At 42.7% G+C, this 24,050-nt stretch overlaps 1 protein-coding gene across 5 annotated transcripts in view; it reads left to right on the forward strand.

Annotated features, from left to right (window-relative positions):
* Positions 1-24,050, forward strand: part of TAF1 (TATA-box binding protein associated factor 1) — a 78,864-nt gene that overhangs the window by 44,249 nt on the left and 10,565 nt on the right. For 2 of the 5 annotated variants that reach the window (XM_019747964.2, XM_074324339.1), the window contains exons 33-38: positions 3,677-3,744; positions 4,080-4,196; positions 7,303-7,428; positions 8,546-8,702; positions 9,313-9,490; positions 11,620-11,989. In XM_019747964.2, coding sequence (XP_019603523.2) covers positions 3,677-3,744; positions 4,080-4,196; positions 7,303-7,428; positions 8,546-8,702; positions 9,313-9,490; positions 11,620-11,842 — 869 coding nt within the window. In that variant the 3' untranslated portion in view covers positions 11,843-11,989. Of the gene's footprint in view, positions 1-3,676; positions 3,745-4,079; positions 4,197-7,302; positions 7,429-8,545; positions 8,703-9,312; positions 9,491-11,619; positions 13,476-24,050 lie in introns of those variants that run through there. The other 3 variants (XM_074324340.1, XM_074324341.1, XM_019747966.2) reach the window with 2 other exon arrangements.

Here is a 24,050-nt window from a genome sequence, read left to right on the forward strand (position 1 = left end):
AAAGGAGTTAAGTGAATATCATTATGAATATTTCTGAAAAAATATCTAAATTGGATTTCTACTTTGTTTTTTAAAAAATACTGTGGCTGAAGTAGATTTTCCAAGGATTATTGTCATTTGACATTTCATTTCTATGAGAATACTGCTTTGTTGTTCAAGAATTCAGTTTCTGCTTAAATTTGATAGGGAATAGACATCTGCTGGCTCTAACTTCCCAGCCCTCTTCTCGTACGTCCTGTATTGAGCTGGTAGATAGTGACATAGCAATCGGGTGTAAGGCAGCAGCAGCTCAGTGGAAGTCCTGTACTTGTGCTGAGTGAGATAGTAGAATACGCCAGTAAACAAATACACTCCAGAAAAGACTAAGGCTACGGCAAAGTCCACATTTTAAAATTAGATTATTAGTTATTAAAAGAGAAAGGAGACACAGAAAAAATCTTTCTTTCAGCCCTGGAGTTTCTGTAATGTATTTTCAAGGCAACTGTGTGGTGCCAGGAAAAACAAAATAAAACGTGACCATGAGGGATATATATCAATGTTAACTTCCCCCGTGCTTACTCCATATAACCTATTGTAATTGGTATCATGTAGAGCTGGGCGAAGAGTACAGAAAGAAAAATAGGCACAGCTAGACTTAGTGGCCTAAATCGAGTGATTGCTGTCAGCCCACAAAGGCAGGAAGTGTGTCTGTCTGATTTCCCTAGTGCTTAGCATAATGCTTGCCACATAGTAGACGCTCAGTAAGTATCTGTTGAATGAAGTAACGACCAAAGATGGAGGTACCAGGAAAGAGTAGAGAGTGGTCTATAGGAGCCACGGGATTAGGGAGTTTCAAGGAAGAAGTAGTGAATGGCAGTTGTGAATATAACACAGGGCTTCTAAGATTGAGTCTGAAGTGTTTACTGGATTCAGCAGTTAGCTTATCACTGGGGACCTGATGAGAACAGTTTCCATGAACTGCTCTTCAACACTAGCTCATTCTCTGACACAGCTATCGCTTTCTGTGCAGTCCTGTAGGACTTTGTGCATTACTGAAATTAGGAGTCTGGGTACATATTTCTTCCATGGGACCATGAAAGGGCATCGAGGACAGGGACCTACCTGTCTCTTGGTTTTTCATTTGTTCGCTCTTGTTTTATTTTTTATTTTTGTATCACTAGAGCCTGGCACTAGACCTGGCTTATAGTAAGTGCTTAAAAATGAAGAGTCAGGCCCTATTATAAATTTTAGTCGACAGGAAAAGGTGCTTTGAAGTGTCTACATTGTTACTTTTCTGATTGTTGTAGAGGTGTGAGATGAGTGTGTTTAGCCAAGTCACTGTATATATGAGGTGTGATCAAAAGATACAGTGAATACTGCTGCCCAGTGCCATCCAGTGGAAAGGCAAGGATCTTCAGTACGGGAAGCGGCGGGTCAAACCTTAGTAACAGTGTGTGACAAGTTTCAACTTGGTGCAGTCACTCGGGTGTGAGCTACAGTTGAGAGAAGGTGTGTTTTAAAGTGTGCCGTAAATCATCCTCCATCAAGACAACACTCTGTGTCACACATCGCATCTGCTACGGCAGTGTCTTCTGTCAAATAAAAACATTACAGTGTGTCCTCATCCACCTTAATCACCAGATCTGGCACCATGCAACTTGTGGCTCTTCCCCAAAGTCAAAATGATTCAGGATATCGAGGCAGCCATGACAGCGCAACTAAAGACATTCACGAAAAAAGACTTCCAGAACTGCTAGAAAGTGGCAAGAACTAGGGGATAAGTGTGTTTGGCATGAGGGGGAGTATTCTGAGGGGGATTGGTGCCAATGTGTCTTTTACTGTAATAAATTTTTTTTCAACTTAAGCATTCACCATATTTTTTGGTCACACCACATAGTTTTCTTTCTGGTTTGTTGATATTTGGCACAGCCAGCTTGTGTGAGGATGCAGCTTTATTTTACATCTTTTGAAGAATAGATGGCCTATACTTGAGAGGTTTGAACTGAAAGAAACTTCTTTGTTCATGTAACAGCTTGTAACAATCAGTAGGCATGGCATGAAACTGTCACATGCACATGTGATATGTATTTTTTTATCTTTTACATCCTGATAAAACAGTGGGTTTAACTCAGGGAGCACCTCCTCTATGAAGCCTTTCCTGAGTCCTCTTTCCTTCTTACCTGCCAGAATTTGCCACTGCCTCTACTGAACCCTGTGTGGGTTTATTTGTTTTTACTGCATTGTATTGCCCTATCTGTTTATAGTCTGTCTCACTGTGCTAGACTATAAGCTTCTTGAGGACATAAATATGGTCTATATCTTACTCGTTTCTGTGTGTAATGCTTGGCACATAAAAGGTACTCAAAAATGTTTTAAAGAATATTAGAAAGCACTGAAGGCAGAGATGAAAAACTCAGATGCCTTCAGGAGCAGGCATCAGTGAGGTAAGCAGGCCTGGGAGGGACTCTGGTAACCTGGAGAACACAGGTCTTATCTAAAAGGGCCAGCTCCTACTCAGTTCCAGCCAGTCGGTGCCAGGTGGAAATGCTGACCCTGTGTTGCCACATCTTTAAAGTTTTTAAGAGAAGTTAGACATTTGGGTTTTTATATGAACTCTCTTGATTGTTGAATGTCAACTAATTCGGATTTTTAAAAAACTTTATTGAAGTATGATTTATACACAAAAAGTGTATATATTGTGAGTGTATAGCTCAAGCATTTTCAAAAAACTGGATTGATTTTTTTATATAGGTCCAACAAAACTGGATTGACCTGCAAGCAACCAGTTTTTACAACTTGTGTCAAAGGCCACATGGGGAACTCTATAGTTTACTTAAGAATCACCTAATAGGTAAAGTGTCTTAAAGAGACACAGCAGTCAAATGCAATGTGTGGACCTTATTTGGATTACGATTCAAAGAACTCAAACGTAAAAGAACGTTAATGAAATAATTAGGAAAATTTGAATGTTGACTGGCTGGTTTTTTTTTTCCTTTGGCTGTTTAATAATATTCAAGAATTATTGCTAACTATTTTGGATATGATATAGTTGGGGTTTTTTATAGACTTTATTTTTCAGAGCAGTTTAGAGCAAAATTGAGCTGAAGGTATAGAGAGTTCCATATACCCTGTGCCCCTCACTGCCACAGGCACAGCCTCCCCCACCATCAACATCCTGATCCGAGTGGCGTATTTGTTCCAATTAGTGAACTTACACTGACACATAGCTCTCATCCTGAGCCCATAGTTGACATGAGGGACACTCTTGGTGGTGTACATCCTATGGGTTTGGACCAATGTATAATGACACATATCTACTGTGTTACTATCATACATGCTTATTTTTTTTAAAGAGTCCTTAAAGATATTGAACAATTTGTGGTGAAGTGAAATGATACTGGAATTTGCTTCAAAGTAATTTGGGAGGAGTGTGAAACTTTAGGTTTAAATGAAACAAGATTGACCATACATTGCTAATCATTGAAGCTGGGTAGTGGATACAAGGGAGTTCATTATATTAGTATATTTTTTTTAATGTTTGAAATGTTCTCCTTCCAAAAGTAAAGCCAGAGTCCAAGTTACAGCTGAAGCGTGATTTTGGGGGTCTGGGATACTGGGGCAGCAGTGCTAGTGACAGAATGTACATCTCTGGAACTAAGTCTGCAAAGGTAGTAGCACTTTCTTTTTTCACTAATAGGGCCTGAAAGTCAGTACACCAAGACTGCTCAGGAGATTGTGAACGTCTGTTACCAGACATTGACTGAGGTAGGTGGTAAACAGGTGGTTCCTTGGGAACTAGCTTTCTGGAATCCCTTTGTTCCCTTGGGTGAGGAGACCTTCCCTAATTATCCTATTTTAAAAATAACATCCTGTCCCCGTATCCTCGTCCTGGATTCCTTAATTCCTTCCTGGCTTTATTTTCCTACCTAGACCTGAATGTTTTTAATAAACTACATAGTATTTATTTGGATTATCACGTGTCCTGCTGCTTGAAAAGAAGCTCCATGAAGACAGGGGTTTTTGTCTGCATTGTTTACTTTTGTATCCCCAGTGCCTCAAGCACATGTTGAGTGAATTCCCTAATTTTCTTTATTTCTCAGTATGATGAGCATTTGACTCAACTTGAGAAGGATATTTGTACAGCCAAAGAAGCAGCTTTGGAGGAAGCAGAGTTAGAAAGCTTGGACCCAATGACCCCAGGGCCTTATACACCTCAGGTGAGTTTGAGGACTAGGAACCGCCTCTTAACAGTTTTCTTATTGGTTTGGGAGATGGGGAGCGTGTTAACAGATGTATTTACTGAGATACCCTTCTTCTCTGTCCTTCCTCTTCATATGCCTTTCGTGTGCTTTCTTGTCTTCTCAAAGGCTAAGGTGAGTGAGGGCCATGGGTCTTGGTGGCCTTGTTGAATCCAGAAGAGGCAGGTGCGGGATGAATGAGTGGGGTGGGGTCTCAGTTGCTTAAGCAGAATTTAGGGATACCAGATTCCTGACTAGGAGCAGAGGCATTCCGATTGAGTCTCCTGAGCTCCCTTGCCCATGAATTGGGGCTCTGGGACTTCCCTGGAGTATAGACTTCTCAGCTAGAGCCATGGCCACATTGTTCCTGTGCTTTAGTGATGCCTGATAACTCATTCCCGCAGTGGTACCTCAGTGTAGCTCAGATGTCGCCCATTTTCCCGGATCGTCTCTCTCTCCTCGTAAATGAAGACAGGTAATCTTTCTAATGTTAAATTTATATGCCAAAAGACTAGAGAGTAGGATTAATAAGACATTTGTAGTGTTTCTGTACTGACCCTTTGACATACTGAGTACATTACATCTGTACCGTACTCTTAGAGAGCTGGTGGCGTGTTTGAAGAATAGGACTTGGCAGAATAGCCGGTGCTGGGTTTCTGTATTGGAGGCACTATGGTGGAGTGGAAAGTCCATGACGCTTGGCATAAAACAAGCCTGTGTTGGGTTGGAGCTTAGCTCTGCTACTAACTAGCTCTTTGTGAACTTGGGAAGTTTTGAACCTCTCTAACTCAGTTTCCTTTACTCTAAAATGTACTTTTCAAGATTGTCATAAGCATTAAATGAGTTAATTTGCCTGGCATATAGTAGACATTCAATAAATCTTTGTTTCCTTAGCTGTATGAAAGCTGTCTACAGAGTTCGCAAAGGCCCTTTCAAATTGAACCAAATAGTTCAATGCAAAATTCTGCCTCTTCCCACTGGAAAACTTTCATTCTCCTCAGGTTTCACTCTGAACTGATAATGTAACCTATGTGACCTCTGTTGGGTTATTGCTGTCTGTGTCTTATTCCTGCATTCTCCCTATCTATCTTGTACTCTTTCATCCCCAAACCTAGGTTACTGAGGGGCCAAGTATAAAGAATCCTAAAATACTTAATCCAGGCCAGAGCAAGGAAGGGCTCTTGGAGTGTGTGGGCAGATTGGGTTAACGGGGGCTTGGGTGATTGAGGCCTGTGTGTTAGCTGTCATTCCCCTGGAGAGTCTGGCCACGAGTGGTTTGCTGTAGTCTGTAACAGTGGAAGCCTAGGTGAGTCAGAGGTTCAGACCCAAAAGTCTTTCTGCCTTCGCTAGCCCTCCCACATTGTCTCAAATGGCTGAAGAACACCTGGTAATCGTTCTCCCTCGTGAGCAGGGGCTGTAGTTTGGTGCAGTTAGAAGGTCTTCTGGGGAGAGTAGGGTATAGATAGTGCCTGTTCATTACTCCACTGCATCCTCTCATCGCTGCCTTCGCTGCTATGTCCACATTTGAAACAGGAAGCCCAGTTCCTGATCTCTTAACCTGAGGAAGGTGCACGAGTGCTTGTCCTTCCTCATTGTTCCCGTCAAACCCAAATGTAATTAAGGAATGTGCGCGTACGTTTACCCTGTCATAGTACCGTTCTGGTTGTACAGAAACGTAAAAGTAACCATGCTTTGCTTCCAGCTGTAAGTGATGGTGTCCGTAATTTGTTGTCACTCAGCTCTTCCCAGCCAGCTTCTGTTGCAACATACATTCAGCTTCACACTTTCATTAAAACTGCTCACTTTGTGGTTTCCCATATAACCTTTCTTTCCTGATTTTCCCTTCTGTTCCACAATTAGTTTATCTGCTCTGGAATCCTTTGAATTCTGTTTTGCCTCTTTCTCCAAAACCCTCTTCTCAATCAGTCTCTTGCGTGTTTGATAAAAAAAAAACAACACCACAAAGTAACACATATGTTGGTTTTTTGTTGATAAAGGTAACATGTTCATTTGGCAAATATAAAGAAGAAATAAGTTAGCTAAAAATCAAGGCCACCTCTCAGAAAGAACCAACCACTGTGAACATTTTGGTGTGTTTCTCTCAAATCTGTGGGGGGGGGGGCTGAGTGTGTGTTTATGGACACACTTAGAAAGTGAAACTGGTCAAGATGGTTTTGGGTCCTGTCGTTTTCACTTTATATTGTATTCTGAGCATTTTATTTCATTAAGTAGCCTTTGAAAACATGATTTTTAAATAGCTTCCTATACTATTCCTACCCTCAGCCAGCTCTTTGGAGAATGCTTTCCTATTTCTCCAGCCTGTGCTTTGGTGTGCCCTCCTGCCCTCCTGTCCCTGAATAGTCCCTGTTCTCTTCAGGAGAGGGAAGAGAAGAGGGAAGGGATCTATAAGTTACTGAATACCAGGCATTGGGTACGGAGCTAATGCATATCTCTTAAATGTCCCAACAACCTTGTGATCTAGACATTATCGTCCATGTTTTACAACTGAGGAAACCAAGGCTTAGAGAGATGAAGTAATTTCTTAAAGTTACTCAGCTAACAAGTGGTAGAGCCAGGCCTCAAACGCAGGGCAGTTTCCTCCAAAGCCCATGGTTTTTCACCACACCATTTTGCCTCGTAGCATCCTCTGATCTCATAAGCCGTTAACCCATTCCATGCTCTTGTTGGGGTTGGAATGCCTTAATCCCATTTCCTATTAGACGTCTCTACACCAGACAATCAAAATAGCAATGGTAGGAAGCCCTGGGCCTAAACACAGTAAGATAAGGCTTAGAAGAAACTAGGTTATTGACCAGAAGAACTGTTAGGACGTAGAAGTGCCCCATAAGTTTGATGCTTTCCTGCTTCTGGCCTCTGATCATGTACATCAAATGCCTCTTTGCTAGGATGAGGAATATCTGTAAGATCCCCCAAAACCTTCCCCCAGAGTTGTTTCAACTTACACTTTCTCGAAATGGATTGGTCTGCATGACCTCTTTCTGCAGGGAACGCTCTAAGGGGCAGTTCTCTGTATCTCTTATTCTCTTGCCTAAATAGAAGCTAAGTTGTATGATTTGTGCCACAGCCTCCCGATTTGTATGATACCAACACATCCCTCAGTATGTCTCGAGATGCCTCTGTATTTCAAGATGAAAGCAATATGTCTGTCCTGGATATTCCCACTGCCACTCCAGAGAAGCAGGTGACACAGGTAGGATGTTCTTTTTCTCTTTGTGAGATTGGTGGTATGCTTTGGGGTGACGAGTGGAGGACTGCTGGGGTGATATATGACATGTGTTAAGCATAATTGAGCTCCTTGGCCCTGGGAAGGAAGGCTTAAGAATGTGACTTCAAGGTGGTATGGTGGCAGGTCGCATGACTGGCATTGTCTGCTGTCTGTCCCCATGGGCAGAGTCAGGCACAGCAGAATCAGGGAAGGCACGAGTATGAAAAGTGTATGAGGCATCAGAGTGACCTGACAGGTGACTGGAAAGACCAACTTCCTTCACAGACAAGAGTTGGAAATGTTTTCCCTGCTACTTTACTGTATGTATACTGTACTCTAAAGGAAAATTACATATAAACTGAGATGAAATTGGCCTTTTCTAGCGGTCGCAGAAGATACTCCTGACCTGAAGCCAGGAAGCCTGGCAGCTGATCTCAGTCAGGGTTCCCCTGGAGATGACAAAAGTCAGGAGGGCTTTTCTGTCCCAAAGAGTCCAACCCCAGCTAAGGAGAGTCTCCTTGTGATGCCACAGTAAGAATAGGCCAAGGGCCATCCTATTGTTGGGGTTTTACCCTACCTATGATTTTCAAAGAGGATATGCACATGCCCTGAGCTGTGTACACAGCCCCCACTAGCTGTGGGGTTGGCTGGGCTGTCAGGGAGGAGCCTCCGTCCTGGCTGAGAGCCCTGGTTCACTCCTGACACCCGCACGTTCCTCTATGATGTGCCGTTTGCGTTCCTCACTCAGATGCGCCAGAGCTGAGGTAGTCTGGGCAAGGAAGCCTCTGATGTGGATATTGAAGGTGGGGGAGGGGAAACCTAAGGCTCCAGCCCCAGTAAGGATGCTTACAGAAAGCTTACGGTTCCATTATACCCTGAGGTGATAGGAGCCCCCCTCCCCAGTGCAGGGCAGGCCACATCCCAGGACGTGACCAGGGTCTCCAGAGGGAGGTCCTATCTGACTTCAATCCTTGGAAGCAGATAAAACAAGTCTACCCACCAAAGTTACTAGTGTTCTTCGGAGGCAGCAAGGGGGCTGGAGGGACTTGTGGTCTTCCTTGGGCGGTTAGTAGGACTCTGACTGTCAGCTGGTCTTACTCAGGAAGGTGAAGATGCAGATGGTGACCTTGCAGATGAAGAGGAAGGAACCGTGCAGCAGCCTCAGGCCAGTGTGCTGTATGAGGATCTGCTTATGTCCGAAGGAGAAGACGATGAGGAAGATGCTGGGAGCGATGAAGAAGGAGACAATCCTTTCTCTGGTGGGTCTTGCTCCTTGCTTCTCTTCCTGTGTGGCTCACATAGCACCCTCAGGGCTGGCTAGGAAGCTCTTGGCCGCATGTGCTGTTATTGGAAACTGCTCTCTTAATGAAGTCCCATGAATCGAGCTCAGTCCTGAGCACGCACTCATAGGATGATCGAGTTCACTAGCCTTTGAGGAAGTGAAGAACTACAACACAGGAGGTGCAAAAGGTGGCGCTGGAACAGGCAGTGCCTAAGTGGCAGCTTTGATTTGAATACTTGATAAGAACCAAAAAGAAGTGATATGTGTCAGTAGGGCAGAAGAATTCAGAAAAAAGGTCCTGTTTTGAGGTATTTCCGGGATCGGTGGCAGTGACAGGAAAAGCAGAGGAGGAGATAATAGGAAAAACCCAGATAGAGTTTGGATTGAGATGGAAAAAGGCAGTGGTTATTTAGATTCAGTTTCCAAACAACAGATCTTGCCAGTGTTGACCCTAAGCCCTCCTGCGAGGTGAGGGGTCCAGGCAGGGCACCTGTGTAGATATGTGGGGTAACTAGTTTGGGAAGACCAAGCCAAAGATGTTGATTCTGTCCCGCTTATGTCAGGATCTGTCTCTTTTTTTTTCACAGCTATCCAGCTAAGTGAAAGTGGAAGTGATTCTGATGTGGGATCTGGTGGGATAAGACCCAAACAGCCCCGCATGCTTCAGGAGAACACGAGGATGGGCATGGAAAATGAAGAAAGCATGATGTCCTATGAGGGAGACGGTGGGGAGGCTTCTCGTGGTTTGGAAGATAGCAACATCAGGTAATCGGCAGCAACATGCTCCAGGGCTGTGGCATCAGTGCCCAGCAGTGATGTCAGAGGGCCCAGCATCAGATTACCTCCATCCATCAAACACCTCCTGAGCACCTCCTAGGGCCAGGCACTGTGCTAGGCCCTTGGGGATCCACAGAGGAGCAAGAAGTACCCTGGCCTTGAGGAGCTCACAGTCTAGTGGAAGAGACTGATCCAAACAAAATCACTACCAATGCAGTGTGCTAAGTGCTGTAGCGTAAGCTAAGTACCAAGTCTCAAGTCACCACTGACAAGGGAGTGTCTCCCTCTGCTTGGGAGTCATCAGGGAAAGTTTCACAGACAAGGGAACATTTGAACTGGTCCTTACAGGATGAATAGGAGTCTACTAAGCAGATAAGTGGCAGCAGGTGAGGAGATCCTTAGAGCTGGAACAATATGTTCACAGGCACAGAAATTAACCAAGTGTGTTCCACAGTGAAGGGAAATCCATTGGCAGTTGTGGCTCCAGAAGTAGCAACGGATTATATTGCAGAGGACTTTAAATGGCATGCTAAGACATTTGGATTTGGGGTAATGGGAATCATTATCTAAGGAAAAGGAAATAATGTCAAATCTGTGTATTAAATAACTAGGGCAGTGATAAGGATCTCAACTGGATCTGTTAGAAGGGGAGGGAGGGACGGACATATTCAAGAGCTATTTAGAGGGTAGATCGATTGGATGCGGGAGGTAAGGAGATCAGCTGTATAATGAATAAGAATGTCAGTGAGCTAGGAAAGAGGATGAACAGACATTAGATGGGGTTGGAAAGAAGGAAAACATGAATTTGTCTTTGGACATGTTAGACTTAAGGTACAGATACATCTAGCCAGAGGTATCCAGGGAGTGGCGAGAGTCTATTTGTTCATTCAGCAAATACTTATCACAAGTACAAATGTAACTAAGATGTGGTCCCTTCCTTCAAGGAGTTCAGTCTAATGGGAAACCCAAACCAGGTAAACAGGTGATTGATTGATCATAGTGTAACATGAAAAGTGCTGTGATAAGCAACCACGGGATTTTTCTGGGACTTCGGTGGGAGTGGGTTGGGGGAGCTGGTTAAAGAAGGAAACTGAGCTGAATCAGAAATCAAAAATTTTAAAAATGTGTATTCCTTTTGGCCCCCAAATTTCAGGTCTCGGAAATTTTTCTACGGGAATAATAAAACACCTTAATCAAGATGTTTGTACAAGGATGTTTATCACAGCATTGTTTCTAATAGTGGGAAAATTGGAGACAGCTTAAATGTCTTAGTGAGTGACTGTTAAATAAATCTTGTCATGGCCATACAGTGGAATACCATGCAGCTATTGAAATGTTGCTATAGATGTATGCTTATAAAGATGTTCGTTATTAGTGAAAAAAGCAGACTCCTAAAGAGTATGTAGAGTATTCTAATTTTGTAAATTAAAAAATGTTTAAACATCTAAGTGAAGTACATAGGAAAAAAATTGGAAAGTCATATACCAAAAGATTACCTCTGGGTAGCGGAGTTATTGGTGATTTTTTTTCTTTTTTTCTGGTTGTATGTTCCAGTGTTTTGTTTTTTTAAACCAGTGAACGTGCATTACTTGTGTGATTTTTTTAAGTAAAATTAAGAATAAACAAACAAACAAAAAAATAAAGAGCACTCTGGCAGAAGTATGAAGAATTAATTGGAGGAGAGCAAGACTGGAAGCAGGGCTGATTTCAGTGGTGTAGGCCAGAGATAGGGAAGGACAAGCCAAGGGCCTGCAGGGTAGGGATGGAAGGAGGGGACTGAAAGGGCCTGTTGATTGACTAACTGAAGATGTAGATGCATGAAGCTGTGCTAGATGGAACCATGAGGCTGTCAGAGCATTTGTGGTCACGTGCCAGAAGCTGGCAGAGTGTTGTCCAGGTGTCAGGGAGTTTCTTCCAGGTTCTTGTGTATATGCAGTTGGCAAGTGGATGTTTTTGAACAGGATCATTTTTCTCTCCGGGGCCTGTAGAACAGTCGAGAAGCAGTCATTTTAGTGTCCAGGGGAGGTGAGATGGGCTGACCCCTTGGTGGCAGCAGGAATGGGACTGGTCAGCTAGCTGGTGCCCGAGCTTGAGAGATGACATGTTTCTCTTCTCAGTTATGGGAGCTATGAGGAGCCTGAGCCCAAGTCGAACACCCAAGACACAAGCTTCAGCAGCATCGGTGGGTATGAGGTTTCAGAGGAGGAAGAAGAGGAGGAGGAGGAGGAGCAGCGCTCTGGGCCGAGCGTGCTAAGCCAGGTCCACCTGTCAGAGGACGAGGAGGACAGTGAGGATTTCCACTCCATTGCTGGGGACAGTGACTTGGAGTCTGATGAATGAGGCCTCCTTTGGGCGTCCTTGGTCACCTTCCCTGGTCTGCAGCCTAGGTGATTCACCTTTCCCCAGTCTGTTATATCTGTGCGCTGTCTCATCCTGCAATCGCCACATTAACTCATACCTTAGCCTTGACAAATAGTAAGTAAATGATAACGAATTGCTTCTCTTGATCTTCCGGGGCAGTGTCACCCCTTGATTAAAACCAAGCAGACCCCCTTCCCCACTAACAAAAGTAGAGCAATCGCCTCCTTGTCCAGTGCCCTCCTCTAACTCCATTTACTGCTCTTGGTGTCATTTTCCCTGGGGAAGGAGGAGAACTTATGAAAGGACTAATCACTTTATGTCCTCTTGGTGGATTAGACATTTTCCAAGCACGATATCATGTCAGTTTTCTAATTTGCAGGCTGGAGCAGGTGCCAGCACCCCTGCTGGGACAGAGAATTGGGTTCTTTCTGGTGGACTGTGCGCCACACTGAAAACAAACCTATTGGACAAACTGCCCATTATTTTATTATTTGATTAGAAAATGCCTTGTTTCTAAGTGGATTTCAGGCAAACGGCTATATAAATCTTTGAAACAGGCTGTATGTCAGAAGTGGTATGTTGCCATGGAAATGTGTTCCGTCCCTCTACCCCCAGGGGAAATGATAGGAAAATGGTGAGTTCCTCAGGGCAAGGTTGTATCTTCTGTTCTTTTCATGCTTTAGAATACGGTTCTGTGCATAGTACATACTCAGTAAATGTTCCTAGGATCATAAAATTCTCAGCAGATGCTCCGTAATGAGCACTGTACCAGGTCCTTGAGGTGCAAAGGTCAGTAAGACACAGTCCTTTTCCCCCAAAGAGCTCACCGTTAAGCTGGGAGACGGGGAGTGGGATTCAGAACATGTCAACACATTATAGTACTGTGAGATAAGTGCAATTAATGAGCTATCAAGTACAGAGGAAAGCAGAGGAGTGGGATTATGTCTGAAAAAGTCAGGGAAGTCTTTCTAGAGATCATTTTTAAGCTGATGGATGAAGAATCAGTAGAAGCTTGCCAGCTAGGAAAGTCCAGGCAGTGTAAGAAGTGAAAAGGCCGAAGTCTAGAAATGACAGAGTGTGTTCCTAGTTTGTTTGTTTGTTTGTTTGTACCTGCCTTCTTCCACAAAGAATTGAAGATGATTTAGTTCCAGTCCTTTAATGCTGGAATGGCTAGAGATGAGACTGAAAGATGGGCAGGAAGCATATATCATGAAAAGCTTCGAATTTGATGCTAACGATCTTGTATTCTAGGAAATAAGGAGCTCTAGTGGAGTGATGTAATCGGATTTGTGTGTTAGAAATTTTCTATGTGAATGAAGGAAGAAATTGAACAATCATAGGTAACAGACAAGTGTGACCCCATTTTTGGAAAATGCAGAATTATGTATAAATTTATATGTGTTTGTGTATACTTGTATATGCAAAGGGAAGGACCTGAAAGGATATACGCTGAACTATTCACAGTGATAGCCTCTGGGGGATGGCATTGGAGGGCAGGGGCCATGTGGGTATATGTATCCTGGCTGGTGTATTGTGCTTTTATTTCTGTATTGTTTGAATTTTTTTACAGGTATGTATTATTTTTGTAATAAAAAATGTTTTAAAAATTTAAGCAGTAGTGTGGAGAATCGTTTGGAGAGGAGCAAATCTAGATTCAAGTAAGGGGTGAAGGGACCCAAACTTGGGCTTGGCCTTAAGATGGTAGGGGAACGGTGAATATGAGAGATCTTTAGGGGGTACGGTCAAGAGGACTTGGTGACCGATTGGCATTTGGGGGTGAAGGAGGGGGTGTGGAAGGTGGCTTTTAGAATTTAGTTTGGGAGAGTGGATGGGTATGTGGTATTCATGTGTTCATTCAACATTTATCAAGCCACCTGTTTTTATCAAGCAGTCTGCTAGGTGCTGGTACAGAAGCAGGATGTAGTCTTTGATTGCAGGGAGCTTAAGGTCTAGGATAAGAGACATGTAAATAAGTAAGTTTAATAAAATGTGATCATTGCAATGAATATTGACAAGGTTCTGTGGTGAAAGGAAGGACTTTCTATCAACTCTGCCTGTGGAGTGAGTGGGAAGGCTTCAAGAGCAGCCCCTTGAGCTAGACCATGAAGAGTAGGCATGGAGGAGTTTGCCAGACAGTCACAGGGGAGGGGCGGGGAGCGTGCTTAGGGCCATGCAACTACATGGTTGTCAGGGAACTAGTGGTTTCGGAGGGGCAGCAGGAGTATCGGGAGCATAGGTCGTGGAGCGATTCCAAGGCTCATTTGAGAGAGACGGTTCTGGCAGCAGTGTGTCAACGGATGGACTCGGAGGGCTGATGCCAGGTGAAGGTGATGGGGTGCATTTGGTGACTGACTGGATAATGGAAAATAAAACAGGGGCACCTAAGTTTCGGACTTAGGTGACTGGGTAAATGACGGTGCCATTGGCAACAAGTTGAGTGGAAGGTAGGAGAAACAGCTGAGTTCGGTTGGAAGCATGTAAATGGAAGACTGAGGATTGGTGCACCCCTGGCAGTAGGTGAGGGCACCCAGCAGGCATGTGGGGTCAGAAGAGCACGGAGGACAGAACCCTGGTGAAGACCAGTATTTGTAAGTGGTCACAAATAGAAGGAAAACCTGAAGAGTGATGTTTTTTTCAAACCAAGGAAGGCGTTTTAAGGAGGGAAAAGACATATATACCACAGCGAGAAGTCACATGAGGCCCGAGAGACAGCCCTTGGGTTTGGCAGCGAGGAGGGCCATGGTGCCTTTAGCTAGCATAAGAATTTTAGAGTAGTGACGTTGGAAGTCGGCCAGCAGCAGGGTGAGGAGCAGATGGAAGAGGAGGAAGTGACAATAGAGATCACAGACTACTCTGTCAAGAAGCTAGGCTGCGAGGAGTAGAAGAGGGCGAGTCTTAAGATGGAAGATAAATCAGCTTGCATAGGCTTAGGGGAGAAAGCAATGGAGTAGGAGAGGTTGGAGAAAAGCAAGAGAGAACAATTAAGGGAAAGACGTCTGTGAAAACAGGAGGGAATGTTACGGTAGCATAGCTAGCATTCCCTCCGTGGGGCCAGAGATCTTGCTCGAGATACAGGAAAGGATGGAGGGCACTTGCAGATCAGTGTGTAGATAAGGCAGATAGGAAGCTGAAGGAGATCACGCTTCATAGCTCCAGCTTCCTCTGGGAAATAGGGAAGATCATCCTCGCAAGAAAAGGGAAAATGGGGAGGGAGCTCAGGTACAAGTGTTGAACTACTGAGGGGGAGAAAGAAAAACTGGAAACCAGCTACGTGTCCATCAGTGGCAGAGATGTTGAATTATGGTACATCCACTCAGTGGGGAAACACGCAACTGTTAAAAACAATGAGGAAACTCTAGATGTGCTAATATGGAAAGATATTCCTTTTTTATTCAATGAGTTTCAGATGGACAACATTGTAATTCGACATCCGTATACACTACAACGTGATCACCCCAAAAAGTCTAGTTACTGTCCATCTCCATGCAGTTGGCCCCTTCACCCCTTTTGCACTCCCCCCACCCCGTCTCCTCTGGTAGCCACCGATCTGTTCTCTGTACCTGAGTTTGTTTAGTTTTGTTCATATTTTTAGATTCCTAATATGAGTGAGAAAAATCATCCTTGTTTCACTTAGTACTGTACGTTCAAAGACATTCTGGAAAAAATAAGCGATAGACTAGTAGGCAGTGTTTGGTTTCATTCATTTGGGGGACAAAGGATATCAATCCGTTTTCATATTCACAGAAAGTATTTTTGGCAAGACGCACTTGAAGCTGTTAACACCTGTGAAGCAGAGTAGGAAGAGGGTTCATTTTCACTGCAAACCCTTCTCTTAATGTTTAAGTGTTGCTTCTTTTTTTAATGGTCACTGAGGGAAATGGTGGCGGGAGCTGACTAGGGATCCGGAAAAGGATTGCTGGCTCTTGAATGCGCAAATGAGGTTAGAGAATTTTAAATGGTACCAGTTTACTTTATTGTGCGATTTTTCTCCAAAGGGTCTTAGCAACTGAGCTGTCAGGGTGTAGACGCAGAAAAGGTAAAGTGATTTGGGCTGGAGACCCGGATTTGAGAGGCAGATGGGTGGATTTCCTGTCGACCACTAGTTCCTGACCTAGCTGTACCGAGCGCTCTGCTGGTATTGTGAACGCAGTGCTGGAATGGATAAGTCCACACAAGAGCACGATAAATGACATGATAAGCGCAGTGTCCCGTAAAGGTGCTGAGGAGGACACGTATCCCCAAGTCTGGAACCAAGGGCCAGACCTTCTCAGACGTGACCAGTATGAGTTAGCCAGGCAAAGCAGGTACTGGGGGAGGGGCTGCACCATTCCAGACAGAGAAGAGAGCATGTGACTGAATGGTTCATTTGTTCGTTCGTCCGTTCCTTAGTTAGCCGGAGGGTAGAGCATGGTGCCCGTGGGAGGGGCTGGCAGGAGCTGAAACTCGTTAGCCGGGCCCAGGCCATGGAGAGCCTGGCGGGCTTTGCGAAAGAATGTGGACTCAATCCTAAAGGTTATAGGGATGCCTGGAAGGGCTTGGGTGGCTTCAGCTGCACTTTGCAGTATGGATTGTAGGAGAACAGCCCTGGAGATGGTGTGACAGTCAGTCACTTAGGCACGACATGAGTCAGCTGTAGACAGAGCCTGAGAACTTAGGAGGTGACGGATAACGCTGGGCTTTCAGTCAGCCAGCCACTATTGATGGAGCCTAGTTGGTGCCAGGCATTGTTCTAGGTCTCTGCCTGCAGCAGTGAGCACAACAGCCCCTTCCCTCACAGAGCTTAGAGTTTAGTTGGGGCAGTAGACAGTCACTAAGTAAGTAAGAGTGGGGAGTACTGTGAAGAACAGCAAAGTGAAGGGAGAGGGTGCTAATCCGATGGCCCAGGAAGCAGCCCCCCCCCCCCCCCCCCGCAGCCGTCATTGGCATGTAAAGACGCATGCATTACCTTGATACAGGTCAAATGTTTTCTAAACAATTTGAAAAGGTGAGCAATGAAAGAACCACAAAAAAATACTTTAAAAGACTGGCCAGACAAGTATGAGGAAACCAGGACACACTGTGTTAAGGAGAATTCCAAAGGAGGGAGGGAGCGGTGGGCAAAGGCGGGCACCTGCAGAAAAGTCAGCCACAAAGGGCTGAAATGGGCGTTTAGACTTGGCAGTTGGTGAGCCTCATGAGAAAACAGTGTCTTTGCAACCGGGGGTGCAGAAGCCAGATGATGAGTGTGTTGAAGAATTGAATTGAATGTGAGGAAGTAGAAACAGCTTGATTGGGTTAAATACTAGTGACCTTTCACTGTGCGAGCCTCTGTACAGAGCTCTTCCTGCCCGACCTCATTTACACCTGAGCCATTTGAGACAGGTGTTGTTGTTCCCATTTTACAGATGAGGAAGCTCGTTCAGGGGCGCACAGGGTAGAGAGATTAACCTTGGACTAGAGAAGGGCCACCTTTAAATTAAGACCAGAAAGATAGATAATGGAGGGCTCTGTGTGTCTGTGCGCGTGTGTGTGTGTGTGTGTGTGTGTGTGTGTGTGTGTGTGTGTGTGTAAGCAGCAGGAAGGGGGCAAACCCTGCTTCTGGGCATTGTAGACTCTAATAAGGAGTTTTGTCTTTATCCTAAAAATAGTGGGAAACTTCTCATTGGGAGTGGGGTGGACTTTGAGAAGGTAATCTGAGGTTTGTGTTTCCAAAATGTCGGTTCTGTACCAGTGTAAAAATAGCTAGTTTTTGTTCCTGTTGGTAGTTCGAGCTTCTTTTGCAATTCCAGGGTCTTAAGTATTATATAGTACAATATTTGCCTAAATATAGTAATCTAACTTATTTCCCCAACTTGGAAGAGAAACAGCAGGTGTGCTTGTTAAAAAATAGTGCTTCCTGGGCCCCAGTTCAGCCCCCTTGAGTGAGAATGTCTGGGGAAGAAGGCTGGTGGTCCATCTATGTTACGGAGGGCCCAAGCGATTCTTACCTGGGAAGTTTGGGAAACTGATCCAGCAACAGCCCCAAACTAATGTTACCCTCAGCTGTTCTTAAACTAGTATGTATCAAAATGGGACTAGGGCTTGCCTGTTGCAAATTTAAATTCTTGGACTTGGAACGTGCATTTTTAATATTCACACCTGTAATTCTGATGCAGATAGTCCTTAAAGTAATAAGAGCAGCCTTTGGTGAACATAAGTGCTTTAGAAGAAGTACAGAATTGTGATTTTTAAGTATCAGGTATATAATATTGCAAGGTTATCCTTTGCTTCTTGGTTCCTAATAACTTAATAGTCAAGGTTGTTTTTTTTAAAAAAATACTACCTTTAAGAATATATATCTCATCTGTTTATACATATCATACAAATTACAAATGCTGCAGGTTGCTTTAAATAGATGAAGACTTTCAAAATCATTTCTTTTAAATTTTGCCTATGTAGGTTTGGAGTGTCCACATTTTAGGAACTTGGAATCCAGTGTTTTCAGTCAACTCCCTATTACAACTTTTCAACTTTTAAAATACCCATTCATCCTGATTTACAATAAAATAAAAATGTGTATTTACATCCTGTGTTTCTCTCTCACTTATGTAGTCCAAATAAGACTTTTTATTGACCAAAATTTGACTCAGTTATTTGTGATATATGTAACCAGGGGTCAAATCACAGAGTAAGCAAAATTAAATTACATTTTAGTAGGTATGTCATTATCAGTGTCGCAAAATTATTCACTCTTCCTGTGTGTCTTCTCATGAAATCAGGAATACTTTAAGGGGAGGAAAGGGCTACATTGGGAAACTGGGGGCAAATAAATGCTCGAAACTAGAGAAATAGTTAAATACCTGGGACGGAAAATGAATTTATAAATGAGAAATGAAAATTGCTAGGCACCAGATGTATTTTGCTTCACTTTACCAACTGTAAATATATCAGCAGAAGGTGCATCAGTAGTACGTGTATTAGACGCTGTTTATTTTAGACAAGTCACTTCCTAAATTGCTTTATCCTGAAATTGACATCCTGCCTATCTTTGAAATAATGTCAACATAGTGCTGAATACATTTTGTGGCCATGAAGGCAAGGGTTTAAATCTGCCTTTTTATTTGTTTCTTCCCCCAAGACAAAGGTTCTAGCTTCTCAAGGGCGGTACCTTTCAGATATGTGGTGGGGGGGTGGGAAGCTCACCAGAGTCCGGGAGGAGGAATTTTTTAAAGCCTCCCCAGTGATGGGAAGGCCTGCTCCCCTCTTCCCAAATCCCTGATTTAGACAATTTGGTGACGTTTTTCCAGTGTTACAATTTTTAAGTCTTGATACTTAAATTCAAAACCTGTGATTCCTTATCAGTAAGAAATGTTCAGCCTTTTTGTTCTGCTCTATCAGATAGCTCTCAAACTGTCAACAGTGGTTAACTAATGAATCTTAACCTGTGTTTTTTTTGGGGGGTGGAATTTTTTGAAAACATGGTAAAAGCTGTGAACTCTCCAGAAAAAAGATAAATACATAAAGGTTTTTTATATAATATCAGATGTTTCTTGGCCTCCTGGTTAAGAAATGAATTTAGAAAGAGGTGTAGTTTAAGGTTTAAAGTAACTTTCTCTCCAAAGGTGTCTAAATCAAACAACAGAGCATAATTTAAATATGCCTAAATCTTAAGGAAAAAATCATAAGCAAATTATAGGCTCGATTGCCAATTTACAACAGAAAGAGAAGTTCATCTTGTTCTTTTGTTGCTTTCAGTTTCATGTCCCACACATGAGTGAAGTCATTATGGTTCTCGACTCTCTGTCTGACTTATTTCACTTAGCATGCTCCTCTCAAGATCCATCCATGTTGTCGCAAATGGCAGTATTTCATCTTTTCTTATGCTCAACACACAGTGCAATAGACAGCTGATGTATTACAGAATTGTACACTTGAAACCTATATAATTTTATTAACCAGTGTCACCCTAATAAAAACAAAACAAGAAAGAGAAGTTGGGGGCAGCACATTTTCATTTTCTTGAGGTAAATTTACATTCATTTCAACCTTCTAAGTGCCAGCTGTAACCCCAGATTCTAGTAGAATCTCTCTGTGGACTATGAGGGGAAAACATTTCAACAAAACCCCACATTTCAGATTCAAATGTCTTAGAAAAGCGTAGGGGGGGGTTCGAAATACAGGCGTGAGAGTCATATGGGGCCTACACAACTTACTAGCTGTGTGACCTTGAGCAGTTCACTAAGGTTCCAAGCTGACAGGTTTGTAGTGAGAATTAAAGGAGATAATGCACGTGGAGTGCTTAGCACAGTACCTGGCGCACAGTACACGCCCAGCAGACATTGGCTATTCTGAATGACCCTAGTGCTACCTGTAGACCAGTGCAAGGTACTCTGACTCCTGAAAGTGAAATCTAACGTGAAATTCCAAACACCGCTTAGTCTTCTTGTATCCCGACTAAGTAGAAGTTCTCAAGAGAGAAGGCTTTGTCAGAATTACCTGAGAGCCTTTTTCAAACTCCCATGGCCCCATTAATCTTCCACTATCACCCACAGTTGCGTTACCCCCTTGGCTGAAAGTCAGTGCCCTGGTGAGCTGCGTTACAGATGAAAATGGGGGGCGGGAGGGGGGCTTAAGAACCACATATCAACTTCATGTCCCATTCTGGCAGGGCCAGAAAACAGAACCTTTCCATTTACTTGACTCTCCTTTATTTAAAATAAACTCTTTATGACATAAATAAAAGTAAAACAAACACTTGAAGACTCTGGACAGCTCCATGCATGATTTACAGCTCCAAGTACTATCATACAGCCAAACTGTGTTGCAGATATGAAAAAGGCATAAGAATTTGTTCAACAGTAACTTTGTAATTTAAATATTATTTTAGCTTTTCTTCCAGGTTTCTTAATGTGTTACCAAAATTCGAGTTTAGAATACAAATTTTGGGTTTTGTAAGGTTTGCTTCTCATTTTTCTCTTCATATAATTTCATTTCATTTTACTTTAAAATCAAATTATAAACTATCACATTTACCTCTCAGATCACCAAGTATGGCTTTTCTTAACTTTGAGCAATAAATATCAGACTGGGCAGAATTTGTGACCAGAAAATGTAATGTAAATTCTTAAAAAGGTAAGATGAGGGGTAGCCGGTTAGCTCAGTTGGTTAAAGCATGGTACTAACACCAAGGTTGCCGGTTTGATCCCTGTGTGGGCCACTGTGAGCAGTGCCCTCTTTAAAAAAAAAAAAGAAGAAGAAATTTCTTACAATTAAATCGGAAGTTCCCTTTAACTCCATCCTACTATGATGACTTTTTAAATCATTATTTAGAAGTAAGTTATAACATAGTAATACATCCATTCAATTAATACACATTTTACATCCCAGTTTAGTCAGCTGACTTATAGTTTCAAAGGCTCCTCATTTTATAACATATAAATTCTGTATTTTTCCATGCAAACTTGTAATTATTAAAATTTCAAGGCCTCAAAATGCTTTGGGTGTCAGTTGGAGCTATGTAAAGAGGACTGCCTGGAGCCTTCCCTAGATGGCAGGTCTTCCCATAGATAGTACCCCAAGACTTAGAAGATAGTCTCTCAACATGTAGGTAAAAGGGCTTACGCCCCCCTGCTCCCCTGCCCCCAGTACTCATTACAAAAGTGGAACGGACTTTCCACGAACTCTTCTGTTCTCCAACATAGCTATCCTTGTTCATTTTACCTGGGACACGTTTACTTGTCCGGTCTGTAATAAGCTACTTCAGAGCCTAGAGACAGGTCAGAGATACTCATGGGCATGATTTACAAAATAATTAGACTTTTGGCATTGTTTGCAAATTAAGGTAATATGTCACAGGCCTGAGAACATGGCTTTGAAGTCAAACTCCTGTGCTCAAACTCTGGGGCTTTAGGCAAGTCCCTTGGGCCTTCATTTCCTCATCTGTAAATGTAAGATAGTAGGATCACTGTACAGATGAAATGAAATAATATATTGTGAAGTGCTCAGAATAATGTCTGCCAGATAGTAAGCACTCAGTATGTGTAAACTGGTTTATTATTACAAGTAACAATGAGTAGGAAAAGGGAGGTGGACCTCCCCTGGTTCTAATTCCACAGCTCTCCAATTCCTAAATCACATTCCACCAGTGTTGTAGTTCAAGTGCAACAGCAAGGCATTCTGGTAAACCAGTGAATGCAGAACCATTGGAAGCTAGTACATCCACTCAGGAAAGACCAGATGACCACCCAGTTAGCCAACCACAGGTAGCCTTCATCGAAGCTGTGTCCTGACCTTAAATGAAACTGATATGTAAACATTTACTAATTGATTAACCCGCAGTGAGAAGTGTAACTCGTATTTGCTCATTAGTGCGTGCCCTGCTAGTTGACAAATCTACATGAGAACACATGGTAATCAGAATGTTGCTTAGTGAGGAGAAAATCAGAATTCGGACAGTGAGTTGGACTTGACTTTGAACTTTGTACTGTGGAAAATTCCAAACGTGCTTAAAAGTAGAAGAGTATAATGAAGCCCTCATCTAACTTGAACAGTTATCAACAATTTGCCAGTCTTCTCTCATCTATCCTATCCTCTTTCTTGCAGGGGGTCTGTAGTATTTTAAAACAAATGCCAGACATCGTGTTTTGCCATTAAATTCTTCAATATGTACCTCTCATGGATAAAAAAACAAAAACAAAAAAACAACCCTCTACCTTTATCTTATACTTGACACCTAAGTGAAATCATATAAAAAGGCCTGAAGTTTTTCTTTAGGAGATTATCTCTGCTTATTTCTTCTAAGTATTGGGGCTTTCCATAAGGATGCCATTCATTTCTATCATTCTGCTTCCATAATAATAATTTCAGTAGCTACCATTTAGTGACGTGATCTGCTAGATACTGTTTTATGTATTAGGTTGAACCCTATGAAAAACATTTTTGGAGGTCAAAAAGAGATTGAACGTTGGCAATTTCAGATGGTTCAATTTAACACATTCTCTTCTTTAATCCCCACAATGGCCCTGAGGGTAGGTGGTAGTATGCCCATTTTTACAGATGAGAAAACTGAAGCTCAGACTAACTAAGTGACTTTCCTAAAGTCCCATATTTATAAATGGTAGAGCCAGGATTTGGATGCAGGCCTATGTGTTTCTAAAAACCCATGTTTTTAAGCACAATACTGCTTTTTAAAATGTTATGATGAGGATGTGATAAAGCAGGCCCTGACACACTGTGTGTGGGAGTGTAACTCAGTACAACTTTGCCGGAAAGCTATTTGACACTGTGCATGAAGAGGCTTAAGAATTTTCATCTTAAGTAACTCCATTTCTAAAAAAATAAAGAGATGGCAAGATTTATCATAAAGCAATCATTAAGAGAGTTTGGAATTGGCACAGGAATAGGCAGAGGTAACAAGGGAACAGAATAGAGAGCCTAGAAGACAGCGGTGACATTGCAGGTCAGTGGGGACAGTGTGGACTATCTGTGAACAGGGCAGGAACGGTTGATTATCCCTATAGGAAAACAAATGAAATGAGATCGCTGCCTCCTACTGCACACAAAAATCAGTTGTGGATGGATCAAGCTCAGATGTGCTGAGCAAAACATTTTAACTTTATAGAAGAAAATATGAGCGAATGTTTCTATAGCCTCAGTCTAGGGAAGGATTTCGTAGACAAAACATAAAAAGCACAAACCATAAAAGAAAGTTTGATATATTTGACGATGTTAAAAACAACTGCTGTTCATCAAAAGACATCATTTAAAAAGTCTTATCTGGCAAAAGATATTTGCAATTCACATAACTGATAAAAGGTAACTATCCTGTGTGTGTGTGTGTGTGTGTGTGTGTGTGTGTACACACATAAATACATATGCATGTATACATATATATTTTTTAAAAACTAGTGTATGTCAATAAGAAAAACAGAAGCCACCCAATAGAAAATTGACCAAAAGACATGAACAGACATTTCACAGAAGAGGAAACAGGAGTGACCAATAAGCAATGAAAAGATGAACTACCTCATCAGTAATCAGGGAAATGCACAGTCCAACTACAATGTGCTTCATTTTATATCCATCAAACTGAAAAATACTAAAGAGTCTGCTAATACCAGTGTTGTCAGGAGGCTGTGCAATAGAAATCGTAATAGCAGAAGTGGACCATCACTTTGGATTCATTTTGACATTTAGTAAATGTGAACATGGTTACAGGCTCCTGGTTTTA

This window comes from Rhinolophus sinicus, chromosome X (genome assembly GCF_036562045.2).
Source record: "Rhinolophus sinicus isolate RSC01 chromosome X, ASM3656204v1, whole genome shotgun sequence".
Classification (NCBI taxonomy): Eukaryota; Metazoa; Chordata; class Mammalia; order Chiroptera; family Rhinolophidae; genus Rhinolophus; species Rhinolophus sinicus.